This window comes from Odocoileus virginianus, chromosome 21 (assembly GCF_023699985.2).
Source record: "Odocoileus virginianus isolate 20LAN1187 ecotype Illinois chromosome 21, Ovbor_1.2, whole genome shotgun sequence".
In the NCBI taxonomy this organism is placed as follows: Eukaryota; Metazoa; Chordata; class Mammalia; order Artiodactyla; family Cervidae; genus Odocoileus; species Odocoileus virginianus.
The window spans coordinates 47,359,179-47,381,707 of NC_069694.1; the positions used below are offsets into that span (position 1 = coordinate 47,359,179).

The 22,529-nt window shown below is 38.4% G+C and overlaps 1 protein-coding gene across 1 annotated transcript; it reads left to right on the forward strand.

Moving 5' to 3' along the window:
• Nucleotides 1-737: 737 nt before the first annotated feature.
• Nucleotides 738-21,401, forward strand: LRIT3 (leucine rich repeat, Ig-like and transmembrane domains 3). Its single transcript, XM_020887920.2, has 4 exons — nucleotides 738-3,767; nucleotides 15,223-15,528; nucleotides 16,437-19,571; nucleotides 21,149-21,401. The coding sequence occupies exons 1-3, from the start codon at nucleotides 3,320-3,322 to the stop codon at nucleotides 17,543-17,545; spliced, it is 1,863 nt and encodes a 620-aa protein (XP_020743579.2). The 5' UTR covers nucleotides 738-3,319; the 3' UTR covers nucleotides 17,546-19,571; nucleotides 21,149-21,401.
• Nucleotides 21,402-22,529: the final 1,128 nt, after the last annotated feature.

Here is a 22,529-nt window from a genome sequence, read left to right on the forward strand (position 1 = left end):
TATAGTTTGTTTTGGGGGTTAAGCAGAACATGGCAATATTGATTAAATCAATTTTATGTTATGCACTTCTATCTTTAAAGCTAAATTTTATAAAACTGAATGTTATGCATGCTGGTAGAAAGCAAAAAGTAAAATTTATAATGTTTAACACACAAGTAATCTATAGTATTTTCTAACATCTGATAAGATATTGAAGCATTTTGAACATTATGTGTTTCTTCAAGGTATAGTAGCAATACATCTAAGGAAAAGGGATTCAATAGGCATTTCCTGGCAAATTTAGATATGAGAAATTATTGAAATTTTCTTGATACTTGTTTGATTTTTACTTCTCTTAGAATGTGTTACTTTGCTGAAACCAGTTTCAAAGTCTAGGCGGATTGATCCTCTGCAAGCTACACTTGAAGGTTAAGTAACTACAGATCTCAGCTAATCCTGTGTAATCTGCTGTTACTAAATGGCCATTTGTATTCCTGGCGCACCAGTTTCTGAATGCTTAGGATTTGGTTTTTACCTTTTGTCCAAATAACCTCTAAAAGGAGCCATGCATCTCTTTGCAAGTCTGTGCATTGCGCTTAGCTTTTTGGAGAGAGTGAGCTGTTTATGTCCTTCACAGTGCACCTGTGATTATCACGGCAGAAATGATGGCCTGGGATCAAGGTATGCTTCTCTCCTTGCTACTCAGTGTTCTAATGATTCCGAGGAAAAGGACTCAAACCAGATGGCCTTGTTTTGAAAGCAGTTGCCTCTGCTCAGAAATCAGAGAGGAGGCTTAATTTAGATAAGTTTAATGTAATTGTGTTAATCCTGGTTGCCTACTCCATTGTGAGCAGTTTAACTCCTTCAAAGCCCCTCAAATTATTTGAGACTCTCAGACACATTGTGTTACTAAAATATTCATTGTACTTGTATTCACACAGTGAGCCTTGCAGGAGGTCAAACCACTGAGATTTGTGTGGGCAGTTCAATCTGGTTATGGAAAGCAAAAGGGGGCAGGGCTGATCGGAAGGTGTGTGACATGCCCAGATCGTTTGCTTCCAGGGTTTTCCCTTTCATTTTGAGGATTATTTGCTCAATTGAATAGACTTTAAGAAGTAGGAAGGACGATCACATGAGTGAAATTAGAGACGTTTGTAATCAGAATTTTTCATTTTAAGATGTTAGAGTTTGAAAGAAATGGGTCAGCGTTTTGTGTTGGACACTGTGGGACCTTGCAGAAGTTACTTAACCTCTGTGTTTCTTTAATATATGCTTGTGAAGTGAGAACAAGTGTTTGTTTATGATATGCATGAGTCCTTTCAGATAGAAGTTAAATACAAAACAGAACTCTTATTGGCTAAACATAGTAAACTTTTTTTTGAGAGAGAATTTTTAATAACAAAATCAGACTTTTTGCGTGACTCAGTTGAAGTGAACAGTGAGCCTCAAAGTAATTTGTTAAAAGAATCGCTCAATTTATGTCTTACAAATTTATACAAATAATAATTAATACATATTTTTGTATAATTTTTCATGTTATTTTATAAAATTTACTAACTCCTGGTGTCTGAGATATTCACTCAAAGTGGTTAAAGACAGTGAGAAGAATGTAACAATTTAAAACCTACTTGGCAAAAGATATACTGCAGTTAATGACTCAGATCAGACTACCTTGCAGAAAATAGTAACAGAAGTGTTTCCTTCTTCACGGTGGCCCCATTATTGATGCATTTTATAAAAATCATAGCATGTTATGCCTGATAAGAACTCCAGAGATAATCTAGTTTGACCACTGTCATTTTTTGGATAAATAAATCCTATAGACACGAAATGGCTTGTCTGAGATCATAGTGTTGAATTGTTGCAGTGACTGGCTGGCAGTCTGGGTCTTTTAGCTTCCAGTCAAGGCTTTTTGCAATACAATGCACTGGAATGCTGACTTAATGAGAAGCGGGATCATTCTGGTATAAAATACACTGAAATTTGTGATTCAGAATAGAGATGAAGAGGTATGCCTAGAGAATTCCAATGATGCATAGGCACTTCTCCTAAAGAGAGGAGATGAGGCAACCAGCACATTGCTTATGCTGCTTCCTTCTCTTTACATCATGGGCTGGCTTTAAAAATTCACTGATTTAATGTGATGTGTTTTACTGAATGGCTGTTTTATTGTTACTATTTACTACATGTGTAATGTATCATAATTCAGTTGATGCTTTATATTAATCATTTTCAGCAATCTGGTGGAGCTGAATATATAATGGGAGATAAATAGGTCTTTTTTTTCAGGTTTAAATGAATCTAAATTTTCTGATTTTTCATACTTTACACCCACATATGGACAGGCTTGTTTTCCTATGTCTGTTTTTCTACATGCCACAAACAAGATCGTGATGTCATTTGCTCAAGGTCACTTAAATTGTGAGAGGTAAAAAAAAATAAACTTGCAGTTAATTGGTTTATTTCTTAGGCTGAAAGCAATGTAATGGTCACATTGTTAAAACAGAGCTTGATTTTAGTCATCCAATATGAATATTTGCTATTTCTTTCCTCCCTTCCCTCCTTTCTTTCTTCCTTTCTCTTGTGCTCCTCTTCATAAGCATCAATTTATAACTTCAGTAGGGGATTCTTTTAAAATGGGGCATTTCCTAAAGAAGTTTAGAGTGTGCACTTTGGAGCTGGATAGATGTGGGTTTGAAAGGTGGTTGTGTAACCACTAGCTCTGTGACTCTGGCAAGTTACCTGATGTTGATGGGCCTCAGTTATTTTATCTATAAAAATGTGACTGATGATAATAATAGCAAACACCTACTGAGTGCCAAGAAGGTGTAAACTTTTTCATCCATTTCAATTACTCACCATAAGAGTACCATGTGGGAAAATGAGCTGAGACTGGTGAAGTGGCTTTCCATGGCCACAAAGATGATAGAGCTTAGAGTCAAACCAAGACCAGATTGACTCTAGAGCTGGTACCTTTACCTATTCCCTAATATCAGTTCATTGGGCTGTTGTGATGATTAAAAAGGGATGGAATGTGATGTATATTGCACAGGCCTGACACATAAAAAGTTCAGGTTTAGTCACATGAAATTAAGGATATTTGATGGTTTTTAAACTGCAAAAATGGCCATTTCATATGGTTCAACCTAGAAGAAGGTGATGAGGATGACTATTAATGAGCATTCAGCTAGGCTGAATGGATACTTCATGCAAACCAGTAGGGAACGAAAAATTCTATGCATATTTCAAATAAGTATTACTTTTCTCAACTGAACCTCAGAAAACAGATTTCCTTCCATTGCTTTGTGACACTAGGGTGGTGCTATGTAATGACCTTGATATGAATGAGTTACCTACAAACTTTCCCGTGGACACTGTGAAGCTTCGCATAGAAAAGACCGTTGTCCATACGATACCTGCCGAGGCCTTCTACTACCTGGTGGAGCTCCAGTACCTCTGGCTGACTTACAATTCTGTGGCCAGCCTTGACACCAGCAGCTTTTACAACCTAAAGCATCTGCATGAATTGCGCTTGGATGGAAATTCTCTGACTGCTTTCCCTTGGACATCTCTGAGGGACATGCCCGGCCTGAGGACCCTGGATTTGCACAATAACAGAATAGCCAACGTGCCAAACGAGGCAGTCAGGTACCTGAAGAACCTCACCTACTTGGATTTATCAAGCAACAGATTAACCACACTGCCACCAGATTTCCTGGAAAGCTGGTCCCACTTGGTAACAGCATCATCCAGAAGCCTGGACCTTCCACCAAGAAGAATTATTCTCGGTAAGCTCACAGCCTCTGGGCTTTTCTGGTCCAGACGGTTTGCTCTGGGTACCTGCTTCAGTTGTCCACTACTTTTGCATCTATTGAATTTGGTGTTTTACTCTGTACTTGCACTTTTGATGGAAGAGTACCTTATCATTTGACTGAGGTCAGTTTATCGGTCTGCCCTGTATAAGGTATAATGACTCTTTTTGCGACTGTATACGTGCTCACCATGTGTGTATGTGTATGAGTGTGAGTGCATCCATGTTTGTGGACTGAGGGCAGCAAGTGTTTGTGTGTGCGTGTGAGGGGAGGGAAGGAAATTTGCCTCATAGACTGAGAGACAAATGCTGCTCTTAGAGAACCTGGGGAAGAATGACAGAATTCTCATGAGCACATCAGTGCTCCATACTCTGCCACAACTGATCTTTTGTTCTGGTCTCTTTTCAGCCCTTTATCAGGGTCTTCAGGAGTGAGGGAAGGGCATCTGCATCTTTATTTAGTAGCAGTGGTTTAGTCGGTTAGGAAGTATAGCTTCCAGATGTGTGTATGTATGTGAGTCGCTCAGTTGTGTCCAGCTTGTTGTGACCCCATGGACGACCCCACGGACCAGGCTTCTTTGTCCATGGGATTCTCCAGGCAAGAATACTGAGTGTGTATCCATTCCCTTCCCAAGGGATCTTCCCAACCTAGGGTTTGAAGCCAGGTCTCCTGCATTGCAGGCAGATTCTTTGCCATCTGAGCCACCAGGAAAGCCCTGTAGCCTCCATATATTCTTAATTAAAAAACAAACAAATAATCTAAACCCCAGTTATTGTACTGGCCCTATATGGGTCTCCTGATGGATTTAATCTCTTAGTTTAACTGTGATTAATCTTGTGTATTTTGATCCTGAATTTGTTTAGAGTCTATGGATATTTATCTTGGATTCTTAACACATAAACTCCTTCTAGCAAGCCCTTCTCTTCTTTTTGTTTGTCTTCCTACAGTGCTTGCACAGTGCTCTGGTGAATGCCCAGTAAATGTGACTGCCCCGTTGAAGTCAGTGAACTGAGACCCTTCTCAACAGTATCTGTGGGCAGAGAGGCCTTGTCCTGCTTTTGTGTGAGACACAGACCTGAAGCTTTGACAAAGCAATTTAAGTTGCTAAAGTTTTGTTCACCCCATAAGGCTTTTTTGAATTGTACAAGATATGTTCATCATGGCTGCAGAAGAAGTTGTAATTCTCAGAAAAATGAAAGAAATTTTGAGTGTTTGGTCAGTGAAATGACTTATAAGACTTTTGAATGAGAAGCAACTGGATTCCCAGAAATTGTGCCAGAAATTTCTACTGACCAGTATCACTTGCTAAATATTTTCTGAAATAAAGTATAAATGAAAGATAAATTTGATATTTTCTATAGACAGGAAAGTACTATGTATTTTATAATAATTGTAAATGGAGTATAGCCTTTAAAAATTTTGAATCACTATATCGTACACCTATAACATATAGTATCTCAACTACACTTCAATAAAAAGTGTTTTAACTGGAAAAAAAAGAAATACTGTGACAGCACTTAAATGGCTTTAGCATTACTTTTGTTGAGATGTATATGCATTTTGGTGCTTATGAAAGTAAAAATATTTTCTCCATAAGAACCAAATAGAGAAAAAGTCACAAAATTTCTCTTGCACAGCTGTTTCATGTTTTGACCACTATCCTTTAGATATTTTTGTTTATATAATAAGAGAAGCATTTTAGGGTGGGTTAGAGAAAAAAAATTGGTTTAATTTAGCAATAGTTGTGGACTCTTTAAATATTAATATATATACTGTGATAGCCATGCAAAACCATACTGTAGTACTTAATTACTTTATTCTAGTGACTGATTTGATTCTTATGAGTAACACTAATGGCTAGAAATTTTCATAACTTAAAATTCCATAACATTGGAATTTTATTTCACTATGTATTTTTAAAAGTTTCTTTGAATGCAATTCCTGATTCTAATAAAATTACCCAATGGAGATATAGACTAGAAAATAAAATCAAATTACTAAATGGCTATTAATAGCTCTCTAAAGATTAGTTCCTAATAATATGAAGAAATAATTTTATAGAACATTAATATTTTCCTTTTTTCTTTCCTTGCCTTTAGAGTCAGATCCACAAAACATCACTTAGACCAAAGTCAGTGAGGTTATCACCTGTATTTTCTTCTAGAAATTTTATGGTTTGAAGTCTTATATTCAAGTCTTTAATCCATTTTGAGTTAATTTTTGTGTATAGTGTAAGGTAGCGGTCTAGTTTCATTCTTTTTCATGTGGCTGTCCAGCTTTCCCCACACTACTCACTGAAGAGACCGCCCTGTCTCCTGTCCATGTTCTTCCGTCCTTTGTTGTAAATTGTCTGCACCCGTGTGGATTGTTTCCAGGTGCTCAGGTCTGTTCCTTTGATCTGTGTGCCTGTTTTTGTGCTAGTGCTATACTCTTTGATTTTTACAGCTTTGTAGTATAATTTGAAGTCAGGAACCACAATATCTCCAGCTTTTTTCTTTCTCAAGATTGTTCTGGCTATTTGGGATCTTCTGTGGTCCGATACAAACTTTAGAATTATTTGTTGTAGTTCTGTGAACTGTGCCATTGGAATTTTGATTAGATAGCATTGAATATATAGATTGCTTTGGGTAATATAGTTATTTTAAAAATATTAATTCTTTCAACCTATGAGTACAGTATATCATTCCATTTATTTTCATCATCCTCAATTTCTTTCATTAGTGTCTTATAGTTTTTAGTGTACAGATCTTTCATCTTCTTAGTTAAATTTATTTCTAGATATTTTATTCTTTTTGTTGCAGTTATAAATGGGATTGTTTTCTTAATTTTTCTTTCTGATTGCTTGTTGTTAGTGTATAGAAATGCCACAGATTTCTGTATATTGATTTAGTATCATGTGAGTTTATTGAATTCATGGTTCTTTTTTTGGTGATTATTTTTAGTGTTTTCTATATATAGTTTCATGTCATCTGCAAATAGTGACAGTTTTTCTTCTTCCTTTTTAGATACAAGTGCCTTTTCTTTCTTTTCCTTTTTTTTTTTGCCTAAACTTTTTGGCTAGGACTTCCAGTATGCTGCTGCTGCTGAGTCGCTTCAGTCCAGTATAGTGTTGAATAAAAGTGGTGAGACTAGTGCTTGCTTCAGCAGCACATATACTAAAAGTGGTGAGACTAAGCATCCTTCTCTTGTTTCTGGTCTTAGTGGAAAGCTTTCAGCTTTCCATCCTTGAGTATGATGTTAACTGTGAGTTTGTCATATATGACTTTTACTATGTTGAGGTACATTCCCTCTATACCCATTTTGTTGAGAGGTTTTTTTTTTGGATCATAAATGGATGTTGAATTTTGTCAGATGCTTTTTTTGTATCTATTGAGATGATCATGTGTTTCATCCTTAAATTTCTTAAATGATATATTACACTGATTAAATTGTGGATGTTAAACCATCCTTGCATCCTTGGAATAAATCCCACTTGATTATGGTATATGATCCTTTTACTGTATTCTGGGATTTGGTTTGCTAATATTTTATTGAGGAACAGTGCAGATTATTTAAAAACTTACACAAGAATACTTTTAGTATAACATTAAATTTATGTAATTTTAAATAATGCATGATCATGAGTACTTTACAATTTGCAAAGAAAAAGACTAAAAGTTATACTAATTAATTAACTGTTCTCTTTGACATCTTTCTGCTTTTCTGTATTTTCAAAATGTGCTGCAATGATCATGCATTATTTTTTATAATCATAATAATAAGCAACAAAAGATATTTTGAAACATGTCCAGCCATGTGTGACAGCTGACCAAAGCAAAGTCATGACTGCTGCGTAACAAAATGGGGAAAGAAGTGCTACCCCCTGAAAAGAAGACTAGTCCATGTATGCGCATCACACATGGAAAACTCAGTTTTCACATCTGGAAAATGGAGATAACAGGATTTACTCCATCTTGCTAATAGAAATGTAATGAGAATGCAGTTTACATGACAGTCCTTTCGAATATAACTGGACAGTTTCTGAGGCTATGATTTTAGATCAACAACAATCCATAGCAGTTGTGACTGAGATGTGAGTATATTACAAAGAAGGACTTCTCTAGTTTGACTTTTTTGTTAGTTTAACTGTAATGTACCTAAGTCTTCCAATTTAATTGTTAAAACATGGCAGTGACATATGACCCAGCAATCCCACTTCTGGGCATACACACCAAGGAAACCAGATCTGAAAGAGACACGTGCACCCCAATGTTCATCGCAGCACTGTTTATAATAGCCAGGACATGGAAGCAACCCAGATGCCCATCAGCAGACGAATGGATGAGGAAGCTGTGGTACATATACACCATGGAATATTACTCAGCCATTAAAAAGAATTCATTTGAATCAGTTCTAATGAGATGGATGAAACTGGAGCCCATTATACAGAGCAAAGTAAGCCAGAAAGATAAAGACCATTACAGTATACTAACACATATATATGGACTTTAGAAAGATGATAACGATAACCCTATTTGTAAAACAGAAAAAGAGACTCAGATGTATAAAACAGACTTGTGGACTCTGGGAGAAGGCAAGGGTGGGATGTTTCAAAAGAACAGCATTGAAACATGTATATTATTTAGGGTGAAACAGATAACCAACTCAGGTTGGGTACATGAGACAAGTGCTCGGGCCTGGTGCACTGGGAAGACCCAGAGGAATCGGGTGGAGAGGGAGGTGGGAGGGGGGACTGGGATGGGGAATACACGTAAATCCATGGCTAATTCATTTCAATGTATAACAAAAACTACTGTAATGATGTAAAGTAATTAGCCTCAAATTAAAAAAAAAAAAAAAGAAGACTGTAAAAAAAAATAAATAAAATTTCTTTACATTAAAAAAAAAAAAAAAAAAACATGGCAGTGAGAGACAGCTCTAGATTATTTAGAACTCAAGTGCTTAACTGTAGCAATTATATCTTTCCAGGTGCCCTGTAGAATTTACTTTTGTACTATTACAGTGGGATACATTATCTTTTCATTTCATTTTTATCACCCTGTGTTTATTGTTGTTGATGGATTCTATTTATAATAGTAATAGTAGCTAATACCGATGGATGCTTGGCCAGGCCTAGTTCTTATAGTTCATGGATGTAACCTCTTCTAATCTCACATTAACCCCATGATAAGTATAGTTTCATCCCTATTTTATAGATGAAGAAATGAGGCATAGTTAAAACACTTGCCCAGATTCATTTATTCCATAGTGATGGAGGTAGGGTTTGAATACAAACCATTTGGTTGTAGAACCCATGCTCTTCCCCACTGCTTTGTAATGCAAGGTATGTAGTAGTACCAGAGTTATTTTCCTTGTATATATTATTTTACTGATCTATTTAAATTAAATATTTATTTAATAAAAAAGAATTTAGGGAGAGGCTTTTCAGTTACTCCATTTCTCCTCTGTGTGAATAAAAATATCAACCTAATGAAATTGTCCTTTAATGTAGTTATAAAAATGTAAAGTAGTGTCCTGCAAATAAGCATTTAAATTAACTGTGAAACTAGATTGATTTGCAGTACAGGTAAATTTCCATGACCTCTTCCTCAAGAATAAAGAAATATTTACACAGGCAAAGTCTGTAAGGCCTAACACTGTTTATCTTGGAGAAAAACTCTGTAGTAGAAGAGTATAAATTGCTTTTTTGTGTTCTTCTTACTGGAACCTAAAGTTGCTTAGTTGTAAAGGGCTCTTCTATTCAGAATGGCTTCCTTGGTGGCTCAGGAGTAAAGAATCCGCCTGCCTATGCAGGAGATGGTTTTGATTCCTGGGTCAGGAAAATCCCTTGGAGACCCACTCCAGTGTTTTTGCCTGGGAAACCCCAGGGACAGAGGAATCTGGTGGGCTACAGTCTATGCAGTCATAAAAGAGTCAGACACCATTTAGCAACTAAAGAACAAAAAATTCAGAATGGAGTTTGCCAAAGGGCAGTGGTGGCCCTGAGTAGTCCCACAGAATTCTGTAAAATGGCATTAATTTAGTTTGACAAATACTTCTGACTCTCTGTTGGCTTACCTGCTCTTTCCTAGGCAGAGAGGAGACAAATCCGTACAGTTAAGGCTTACTCTTTGCCAGACATTCATCTGAGGACTGCCTGGCAGTATCTCAGCCTCTAGGACAACCCCATGAGGTGGGTCTGTGACTGTCATCACCTTCTTTTTCCAGCTGGTAAAGGGGCAGAGTCAAGTTGCAACTTCACAGTCCATCTCCAGAGACATCACTTTTATTTTTTAAACTTTAAAAAATTTTTTATCTTTAAAAATTTAGTTAAAAATTTTTTTTCGGCTGCACCATATGACTAATGGGATCTCAGTTCCCCTACAGGTGATTGAGCCCAGGCCATGGCAGTGAAAGCTGGCAATCCTAACCACTAGGCAATCAGGGAACTCCTTAAACTATTTTTTAATTTGAGGAATTGAGATATCATATGCATACCGTGAATCTTAAGTGTACAATTTAGCAAATGATGGTAAACCTATACCTGCACAAAACACACAGCCTCATCAAGATGCAGAGTATTTTCATCACCCTGGAAAGTTTCCCTGTGCCCTTTCTCATCAGTCTCCCCCCACCCCAGAGAACTACTACTTTTATTTCTATGACCATAGGTTAATTTTGCCTATTGTAATTTCATTTGAAGTACTCTTGTGGTTGGCTTCTTTCACTCAACATTATGTATTTTATTGAGAGTCAACCATGTCATTGCACATGTTGGTCGTTTCTTAATGCTCAGTCTATTTAATTGTATAAGTATACCAGTTATTCATCTTTTGTCCTTTTGTTGGACAGATGGACTATTTCCAGTTTTTAGCTTTATTATGAATTAAACGGCTATTAACATTTTTGTGCAAAGTTTTTGTGGCTATGTTCTCATTTCTCTTGGATAAATTCCTAGGATTGAAATTGTTAAGTCATAGGATAGCTAGATATATAACTTTTTAAGAAAGAAACTGCCAGTTTTCCAGAGATTGTATTGTTCAAAACTTCCATTAGCACAGTCTGTTTGTTCCACATCCTCAGCAGCACTTGACATTGTCAGTCTTTATTATTTTTGTTATTCTTGGGAGTGGTTATGCCAGGGGAGTGGTAATACATTGTCACTTTAGTTTGCATTTCCCTGATGAGTAATGGTATTGACCATTTACCTTTACTTATTGACCATTGGTATATTTATAATTTTTAATGTTGTTCATCTTTTTATTACTGAGTATAAGTCTTCATTAATTACATGCATTATGACTATTTTCTCAAGTCTGTGACTTGCCTATTGATTTTCTTCATGATGTCTTTTTAAAAAAATTTTCTTCATGATGTCTTTTGTAAGAAAGTTTAAAATTTTGATGATGTCTGATTTATCAGTTTTCCCTTTTATTTTTAGTGATTTCTGTATACCATCTAAGAAATATTTGCATACCTACAGGTCATAGGAAGCCCCCTTGTGGCTCAGATGGTAAAGAGTCTGCATGCAATGCAGGAGACCCAGGTTCGATCCCTGGGTTGGGAAGATCCCCTGGAGAAGGCAGTGGCACCCCACTCCAGTACTCTTGCCTGGAAAATCTCATGGACAGAGGAGCCTGTCAGGTACAGTCCACAGGGTCGCAAAGAGTCAGACACGACAGAGTGACTTCACTTTCAGTTTCACAAGTCACAGAGATAGTCTTTCTTTGTAGTTTTAACTTTTATATTCAGTTTTTAGCTTTATATTCTTAGCCTTTATGCTTATGACTGTGACCTAGCTCAAAACAGTTTTGAGTATAGTGTGAGGTAGGGGTTAAGGTCTATTGGTTCCCAAATAGATGTCCAGTAGTTCTAGCACCAGTTGTTAAAAAGACTTTACTTTACGTTTTGAATTGTTAAGTAAAACTACCTCCCAGAGTTGACTAAGGCATGGTATTGCCTTCAAGAGCTTATAGTCTACAGAATAACTTTTGTACTGGAATTTATTGCTGACCTTTTCATAAAGAATAGCATATCCGACTACTGTGATGCACAAAAAACATTATCCTTTGAGAAATGGGACAAGGCAAAGTTCATTTACCCCATCCAAGAGTAGTTTAAAATTAATTAATGCAAATTGCTGGTTGTGGTCGGTGCTTTGCCAAGGAATGCAGTACAAGTAATAGTTTAACTTTCAGAGCATTCTTGTATCTTTGTCCCCAGAAGAAAAAAAAAAAACACTTGAATGTGTTCAGCTCTAGGTTACTATTATTATTAAGGCTTTAAAAGTTGTACCCTTAACTTTAGATGTTCATAGCATGAATAAATATTTTGTTTTTGAGGGATTTAAAAATAAACACATCGCTTTTAGATGCAATCCTTTGGATTAATTTTTAAGGAATTTTGTTTTACCATTAACATTTTTTTTTTAACAGTTTCAAAGTATAAATGAAACTCTTAATTGTATGGCTGTTGATCTTGCCATGTATAGACTGTTATGCTGCGGACGTTGCTGCTTTAACACTTGTTATTTGTAGATGACAGCACTTACAGCTGCCACCATACTCTAGATGCTTTTAGGTGGCAAAGAGGTAATAAGTGCGTTGTCGTGGAAGAAGCATTAGACTAAGAGGCTCAAACACCTAGGACTTGGGACTCTAAGCTGCTTACAATGTCAAGGCAGTAATTTCTTTGTGCCTTAATGTCTTCTGGTAAGAAATTGGAAGAACCATACTAGCTTCCTGAGGTCAGTATAAGACATATGTACGGTTGTTAAGAATGAGAGCTTTAAGATCAGGATAGTGAAAGTGAAAGTTGCTCAGTCGTGTCCGACTCTTTGCGACCCCATGGACTATGCAGTCCATGGAATTCTCCAAGCCAGAATACTGGAGTGGGTAGCCATACCCTTCTCCAGGGGATTTTCCCGACCCAGGGATCGAACCCAGGTCTCCTGCATTGCAGGCAGATTGTTTACCAGCTGAGCCACCAGGGAAGCCCAGGAATCCTGGAGTGGGGAGCCTATCCCTTCTCCAGGGGATCTTCCTGAACCCGGAATCAAACCGGGGTCTCCTGCATTGCAGGTGGATTCTTTACCAGCTGAGCTACCAGGTCAGCTAAAGCAGGGTAAAATGTAGACCCTTTACAATTTTTGATAAGTGCAGTATTTGTCACATAGGAAGCAACCAATAACTGCTGTTTTGTGTTGTTATTAGTTTAATTTTAACTTTTATTAAAGTATAATTGACTTACAATGTGCTTAATTTCTGCTGTATAGCAAAGTAACTCAGTTATACATGTATCTATTCTTTTCATGGTTTATCACAGGATATTGAATGTAGTTTCCTGTGCTGGACAGTAGTACCTTGTTGTCTATCCATCCTGTATGTAATAGTTTGCATCTGCTAACCCCAAACTCCCAGTCTTTCCCTCCCCTCCTCCACTCCCCCCTGACAACCGTACGTCTGTTCTCTATATCTGCAAGTCTGTTTTTGTTATTATTTTATAAAGAAAAAAATCTGGCATACCAAGTCAAAGTCTTTTGAAAGTATGAGTATTCTACACATATTATATTGTATGACAGAATGAATTTGATATTTATCGACAGCTTGAGTAGAATTTAAATCAGTATTAGAGAACTGATTATAGATTTATGGGACTAAATGTGAGAAGAAGGTTAAGGTAATTCATCCATGAAAGAAAACAAATTTCTAATATAGCAGATAGTAGAAACAGCAAGCTTTACCAAACTGGCAGAGAAATATGAACCACTCACAAAGTGCTGTTATAATAAAAATTGGCATAGATAGAAATCTGAAATTTATGAATGGTTAAGTCTTCCACCATGGTTAGACTTTTTTTAAACTTGCGGTTGTGTTTTTTCTTCTTAAAAATCAATACAAATCCACTCCACAACCACAAATCTCTTTGACATAAATCTTTTCTAACCTTGGGCTTTTTTTTAAGGCTGGTATGGGACATCACTCGTCAGGTCCTTAAGGAGATTTCTGTCTGACTGAATGCTCTGAAGTCACCGTCTTAGATCTTTCTGAGATCCTAGCAACTAATTGTATAGAACCACCCACCTGAATTTGACTTTTGCTCTGAGACCCTTCCTTCACTGGAGAATTTTGGAGAGGGTGGTGTAAGAAGCAGTTTTATTGGGTTTAGCTCCTTTACATTTAAAGATTCTTCCTTTAGCTGTTGTCTCTCCTTTATATTTTACTATGAGCAGCTAGAAGACAGCAGGCAGCAGTTTCAACACCACGTGGAAAAATCCTTAGCTAGAACATTTTTCATTGAGTGCATTTTCTACTTTCCGTGTTTAGCCACCAGTGATAGTGTTGCTAAATTTGCTGCTACTTCATAACAAGGGTGTGCCCTTTTCTCTACTTTCCAATAATATTTTTCTCACTTTTCTTTAAGCTTTCACTGACAGCCTCGTTGAAGGGTACAATACTTTGGCTAACAGTTCTGAAAGCCAAGGCAGATCCTGCAGGTGCTGGCAACTGGAAGCTGTCAGCTAACTGTATTTCCTGCTGCTGAGTCTCTCTTGAAGAGGGATGTGCGCAGTGTGCCTCCATGGCCACCACATGTGACATTCATGCCGAGCCATGTTCTACCACTTTTTTCCAATCTTGTCACCTAACTTTGCCTATGTCTCACTCTATGCTTTTGTTACACAGAAATTGTACTACCGCAAAGTCACACAAAATATTGACATATTTCAGGCTGAGTTAGGTGCCTCTCAGCATCCTAGAATAATATTTATAATAATATAATACTTTCTGGCCCTTTAATCTGTCACCATATTTATGACATTCTGTGATATTTGGATTCAGATCTTGACTTTGACACTAATCAGCTACATGACCTTGGTCAAGTTATTTGGTTTCTCTGTGTCTCAGTTTCTTCATTTTTAAAATGGGGGAAATAATATTCTTTTCATAGAACTGTAGGGATTAAATAAAATACTAGCAGGTAAGTGCTTAGAACAGAGCCTAGTATATATAAATGTTCAGTAACTATTAGCTATGATCATCAAAGGATTCCCAGGTGGCTCAATGGTAAAGAGTCTGCCTGCAATGCAGGAAACTCGGGTTTGATCCCTGGGTCAGGAAGATCCCCTGGAGAAGGAAATGGCAACCCACTCCAGTATTCTTGCCAGGAAAGTCCGATGGACAGAAGCCTGGCAGGCTACAAGTTTGTGGGGTCACAGAGGCGGACACAGCAGAGTACGCACACACACACACACATGATCATTGATGATCTGAACTGACAGGACAGATTGAATTTTGTGGCTGGAGTGCAGGGTAAAACTGACAGAGTGGTGACTCTGACCCCTCAAAGTACTTATGTTTTTAGGGCCAGAATGCAGAAATGCCACCCCACGGGGCTGTGAGTAGATGGATGTCATCAGGAAAAACTATCAACCTTTTCCTCCCTTCTGGTCTAGGTCTGCAGGACAACCCATGGTTCTGTGACTGTCACATTTCCAAAATAATGTCATTGTCAAAAGTCGCTGACCCTGCAATAGTACTTCTTGATCCCATGATGGTGTGTAGTGAACCGGAACGCCTCACAGGGATTTTGTTTCAGCGGGCTGAGCTGGAGCAGTGTCTGAAGCCATCAGTGATGACCTCAGCTACCCAGATCACATCTGCTCTGGGCAGCAATGTCCTGCTGCGGTGTGATGCCACTGGCTACCCCACCCCGCAGCTCACGTGGATCAGACCAGATAGCTCGCCAGTTAATTATACAGGTATCTTCTTAATTCAGGCCTTTGAAATAAGGTGTTTACAAATGTCTGAAACTTAATCTTGTGTTTTTGTATGGTTTGAGATTGGCTGTCTATTTCTAATAAAATATTGCTAAGAGTGTTGAATGGAAAAATTTTGAAAGGTACACTTTACTGATTAGTATTTTCCTCAGTTTGTCTGATTAACCACATAGATGAAATTAGACAATCTGATTTTTTTTTTTTCTTAGATGGAAAACAACATGATTCAGCATCTGGATGGTTGCAGATAGGCCTCTGTCTTTAACTTCCCTCCATCAGAGGAAAATTTTAAAAAAGCAACTCATGGTTTACCAGGTTATCTAAATGAAATATACTGTGAAAGAAAGAAACAGAAATTATGACTCCTCCATGCTAGAAGATGATCCATGATGCCTTCTGACTGTGTGGATAGTTGGCATTTTATTACAATGAAAAAAACATTTTGAGAAATATTGAAGTAATGTCTTGTGATAAATATTTTATAGAATCACAGTGGGTTAAAATTGGAAGGGATGTCTGAGATCACTTTGTCTTATCCCCTTATTTAAAAAACATGGAAACAGAGGTCTAAAAACTGATAGCTTGTCTAGAATCACATGTTATTTAGTGACAAAAGTTTACTAAGGCCAAAATTTCTTAACTCTCAGCCCCATGTATTTTTAAAATACCATTTCCCATACAAACCTCATGTCACCTAGCATGTCCTAGATTTCCATATAAACCATTTGCAGACCCATTACCTGCCTTCAGAGACTTTCAGCGTACCACTTCTCTCTCCGCTTATGTGAGAGGTATGCGTGTAGGACCAGAAATTGTTTACTTTTCAGTTGGCATGTTGCTTGAGTCTTTTCTTTTTTTTCTCACAGAGTATGCATTTCTCTTTATTCCAGTAATTCAGGAATCTCCAGGGGAGGGAGTCAGATGGTCCATAATAAGCTTGACGGGCATTTCTTACATGGATGCTGGGGATTACAAATGTAAGGCCAAAAATTTGGCTGGGATGTCAGAAGCTGTGGTCACCGTGACAGTGGCCGGTGTTGTCACAGCCACCATCTCATCAGATACTTCTGAAAGAAGGACTGGGGATCACCCTGAACAAGAGGTCCAGCCAGGATCTAAACGACCCGCATCTCTGCCTGGTTCATCGTCGTCTCCCTGGCCTCATTCCTCCTCTTCTCCCACTCTTCCTCCTACTTCAGCTTCATCTCCTCCCTCCACTGCTTCCTCCTTCTCGTCTCCTTTCTTCTCCTCCGCTGTTTCTTCAGCTACAACGCCAGGCACTAGAATATCCACAGGCCCCGCCACGGCTAGCCGACAGTCACTCCGCCCAGATGGGAGAAGAAGTGCCAAGGCGGAGATGGGCGGCGGGAAGCTTCCCCCAGCTAGTGCCAGTAGGAGGGAAGAGCTGGCACTGCTGGACCGAGCCCTGCCCATGGAAACGAATGCCACGATAGAAAACCTCCAGGTGGTCAGCGAAACAGAAGGAAGCGTGATTTTGATGTGGGACACTGTTAACACCACCCAGACCCCGGAAGTGACCGTGTTTTATTCCAAATATGGTGAGAAGGACCTGCTGCTGCTTAACGTGAACTCCAGCAGGAACCAAGTCACCATAAATGGCTTGCTGCCTGGTTGGCAGTATATAGCGTGTGTCTGTCCAAAGGGAATGCCTCCCCAGAAAGACCAGTGTATCACCTTTTCTACTGACAGAGCTGAAGAAGAAGGTGATTCTCGAGAGTCTCTCCTGATGGTGGTGAGTGGCGCTGCCTGCGTTGCTGTCTTGCCGTTGATTTTTTTCCTGCTGTACAAAGTTTGCAAACTTCAGTGTAAGCCAGACTCCCTCTGGGAAGATGATTTGGCAAAAGAGACTTATATCCGGTTTGAGACGCTGTCCCCCAGGTCTCAAAGTGTAGGGGAACTGTGGACGCGAAGGCCCAGAGCCGAATCAGAAAAACTGCCACTCTGCTCTAGGTCAAGTGTGGAGTCTCCTGACTATTAAAAGTGAGGGTTCTGGATCGGAGTATTACTGCTAAGGTTCTACAGCTCAGGCACATGTGAGCTCCACAGAATTTCTTTCACAAAATTAAGGATCTAGGGATATAGTTGACCCTCTGTTTGGATGACTTTTGGACGTTTTTCACATCCTTTATGAAAAAAATCACACATGGAGTGCTTTTAAGTGTGTTTAAAAAAAATCATGAGACTTCTGAACTGAAAAGACAAATAATTTTGATTTTTTTTTCTGTAGAAAATGTCCATAGAAATCATTTTTAGGGTAGTGCTAAAGTCAGTTAATAATATATTTTAGGATAATACTTTAGTTCTGAAAAATAAATTCAGGTGAAAATAGTCATAAAAAGTAAACTCTGAATTCTAAAAAGATAGCTTTGGGGGGCAGTGAAGAAAGATCAGTGTAACCAGCTAAGCCTCGCTGTTCATTCTTGTGCAAAGTGCTTTATGGCATCTGCTGTGCACGTTACTGCCATTGCCTGGCAGAGTGGAATAGTGCATAATTTTGCTTTCACTGTGGTTAAATGCAACCCAGTGGACGGGGAGGGCTCCAGCTTTTAGTACCATTATGCACTTTAATATGGTATAGTGGTATGCATATTGAAAGTATGAAAAAATTTTCCCTTGTCCTTAGAAATATGGATACTAGCAAAAATAAGTTAAAAAGAGGATCATGGCAAATAGTAAGACCATTCTGAGAAGATATTAACTGTTGCTTTCTAATACATCTGCTAACAGACTGTATGGGGTCTTTTAAAAAAATGTACTCATTTTAAAACAATCTCTTTAATAGTTTTATATTTATTCTTCTTTTCCCCATCCCTCTTTTCTTCTCTCCCTCCCCCTCCTTACTTTCTTCACTTTGTTTTTCCTTCTGCTTTGTCAGAAAATATTCATGCAGCCCAAGGACCATAGCTAAAGAGTTTGTCTTTTGCCATGTCATATTTTGATTGCCTGGATAAAGGAATGATCTTTGAAAGTCTTTTAGGTCCAAAAAGGATGTCTTAGGATGTTGAAAGAGCAATTTGAACAAGCAAGAGTGGATTCATTTAGTCAAACTCTAGGTTAAAAACATCAGGGAAATTTGATTAGAGTGGGCCACATGATTAGATAGGAAAGGGAATTGATAAATAAAATTTAGTTTTTCTAAAGAAATTTTTTAAACCATACTTACTAAATATTATATTCTCTACATTGAAGATTTTAGAGTATAGAACAGATTTATAAAGGTGTGTTATGAGTCCTGAAATATACTGAGAAGCAAGTTCTAAGAAAATATTATATTTTACATAAGAAACAAATAGGCTTTAATGTAACACATTGTGGAAATCATAATATAAGCAGCCAGAGGATGAAAAACTTCTCATTCCAAATGGCTTTTAATTAAAAAGAAAAAGAGAAATCTACTTTCACCGTAATCTGTATTAGAAGATTAGCATTGGTGGATGTCCTGCTCAGAACTCCCAGACCTCCCCTTCTTATCCTCTTTCCTGTCCTTTGCAACCTGTTTGTCCTTGGTGCTTTCATCACTATGTGCATTGTCTAATGACCTAACAGTTTTAAATTCTGTATTCATTTTTTGGATTTTTTAAAAAATACCTTTTAAAGACAGTTTTGTGTTCAACTTATGTTAGATGATTTATTTTAAATTTAATGACTGCAAAAACGTGCATTTCTTTACTCTAAAGACATCATGGGATTTCACTGCCATATTTAAAAAGTTCAAATAAACAAACTGCCAAAATACTACCACCTTAGAAATAATATAGCTGTGGGAGAATGTTACAGACTGCTGAGCCAAAAGACATCCAAATTGTACAAAGGCAAGCTATTTGTCAAGAAAGATACTTGGATCATCCTGATGAAATGAATTACTGACCGCTCTCATAATTAAAATCAAGTGCAACCTGGACTTAATTTTGCCCAGCAAGGAAAAGCTAATTGGTGGTGGAGAGGGGATTGGAATGGCAGGAGGAAGCACCTTTGTCATCCTCAACTTGGACTTGGCACATGAGGTGAGTCACAAGCAACTTGTTACTCATAGTAAGAGCAAATTGTGACTCATCTAGTTTCTAAAAATACCTAAGTTTGAACATAGGGTTATTCTGATGATATCACTGCTCTTATGTTCTTACAAGTATGTGCTTCCTTGAGTGGGAGGGAAAGGCTGATATTGTAGCAAGCAGCCTGGAATTCCACACAAGCAGCAGTCTATTTTTCACTATCACTATATGCTGGTGGCTCAGATGGTAAAGAGTCTGCCTGCAGATGCAGGAGACTGGGGTTTGATCCCTGGGTCGGGAAGATCCCTTGGAGAAGAGCATGGCAACCCACTCCAGTACTCTTGCCTGGAAAATTCCATGGACAGAGGAGCCTGGCAGACTACAGTCCATGGGGTTGCAAGCAGTCAGATACAACTGAGCAACTGACATATATGCATTGTGAAGAGCAGTCATAAATAATATATAGTAATATATCTGGTAACTAAATATGATTACAATATTTTACTTTCAGACAAAATATATTTGAAGTTGTAAAACTTGGAATACATGATGAGGGTGTGTCACTTGTGAGGCTATCATCAGTGATGTGCTGTGACATAAAAAACTTGAGAACACCAAGCAAATTGTTCATAGTGTCCGGAAAAGCAAACCCTGAAGAGAGTCAGAGAGATGCCTTGGGAAACTTTTGCAAAAAGTTCAAAGAAGAAACTTTTGACCCAGGGACTTGAATCCAAAAAGGGATTATGGCTAACAAAGAGAGATTTTAAACACACACACACACACACACACACACACACACACACACACACACTCCCTTCCCAGGGGATCTTCCAGACCTAGGGTTCGAAGCCAGGTCTCCTGCATCGCAGGCAGATTCTTTACCAACTGAGCTATCAGGGAAGTGCAAGAACGCTGGAGAGGGTTGGCATTTCCTACTCCAGGGAATCTTCCTGACCCGGGGTGGGACCCACATCTCTTGCTGTGGCAGGTGGGTTCTTCACCACTGCACCACCTGGGCTTCCCCAAGTTATGTATGGTTATTGCTGAAAATGGCAGCATTAGGTTACTCTAGTGAAAGGAACAGAGCAAAGAAGGCAAGTGGTCTGTTATCCTCTGCATTAATAGACCATTTCTATAGGATTAGATTTAATTTGGGGTGCCAAATTTAAGTAATTATGAACCTTGATTACAACTATGGGCTATCTATTAGAAAGCAACTAAGATCACCAAGCATTTGGTAACTTTATCATGCGTGAAAGGGGTAAGGATCTGGAGCACAGACTCTGAGGAGACCAGACTAGCTTAGTGCAGCACAAGGTGCTGACTCTTCCCTGGAGGACTGTGTTTAGGACCATCTGCTTGGGTTGTTAAAATGGAGGCTACTAGGTTCTACAAGTAGAAATGTGAATTCAGCAGCCTGGGGTCTTGGGAACTGCACTTTGATACTCAACCCAGGGGAATGACGAAGGTGATGTAATGACTTTGAGAAACACTGTTTTGTGCAATGGATATAGAAGCAATATTGGGATGACAAAGAAGCAGAACTACTCCACATTAAAAACAAACTTTTTTTTTTTTTTTGCTAACAGAATTAGAAAACAGTGGAGTAAGTCATATTGTCATAATATTACTCAGGACTTTCATAGATATTCCAGAAGTCAGGAATGATGAAAGATACCCTAAAGGACACTGTGGACTAAAAAGTTCAATCATTTGGACTGTAGCAGAAAGAAAGGAATATCAATAAAGTTGTATCCTTTGGTTTCAGTGGAAGAGAATGCTAATATTTGTATTAAGTAGTCTCTTTTGTTTAATTATAATAAACTTTATTTCATATGTAAACATCTGAGTCTTAATTTGTTTAAATAGTGGAAAAATTAGGCTACAGACTATTGGGTAGGTTTGTGTTGTCCTCTTTTTATGAAATTAATTTCAACTAAGTGGTTGGATGCAGCAGCAGCAGCAGCTAAGTCGCTTCAGTCGTGTCCGACTCTGTGCGACCCCATAGACAGCAGCCCACCAGGCTCCTCTGTCCCTGGGATTCTCCAGGCAAGAACAATGGACTGGGTTGCCATTTCCTTCTCTAATGCATGAAAGTGGAAAGTGAAAGTGAAGTTGCTCAGTCGTGTCCGACTCAGTGACCCCATGGACCGCAGCCCACCAGGCTCCTCCATCCATGGGATTTTCCAGGCAAGAGGACTGGAGTGGGGTGCCATTGCCTTCTCCGTTCCCCCCACTACTTAACATTTTACTCTCTGATCTATAGGCTTTCCAAGTGGTGCTAGTGGTAAAGAAGCCACCTGCCAATGCAGGAGACAAGAGACACTTGATCCCTGGGTCAGGAAGATCCCCTGGAGAACCCACTGCAGTATTCCTCCTGGAGAATCCCATGCACGGGGGAGCCTGGAGGGCTGCAGTCTGTAGGGTCGCAGAGTCGGACACAACTGAAGCGACTGAGCAAACACACATCTGATCTATAATTCCTAAATGGGGTCCTTTGGCTCTCACCTTCCTTCTCTTTCTTCTCTTGCTCTCCAGGCTTGCAGCAATGGCAAGACATCTTTGGAATTTGATGTTTATTTCTCTTACAAACACTGCGAATTTCATGGTATTCTCTAGCTCCTATTAATGCTAAAAATGTGGTCATATGAAGGGGTTTTGAATTTTTAGTTAAACTAATAGATTCTTTTGAGGGACAAATGCATGGAAACAACAGGATTCAGGTGGCTACCGTTATCCTCCAGATTGCTATCTTGTCTTTTGAGATGCTTTCTTTCAAAATTCTTCTGTACTTTTACCCTTCTTTCTTTGTCCCTAGGAATCACAGAGAATATGATAAGAAACCCAGCATCAGTGGATATCTATGTAATTACTTCAAGAATTTACCTCCTTATATTGTCACAGTGTTAAATACTTTGGAAATTCCTTAAGATAAAAACTAGCACACTTAATAAATGGTATATTAAAATA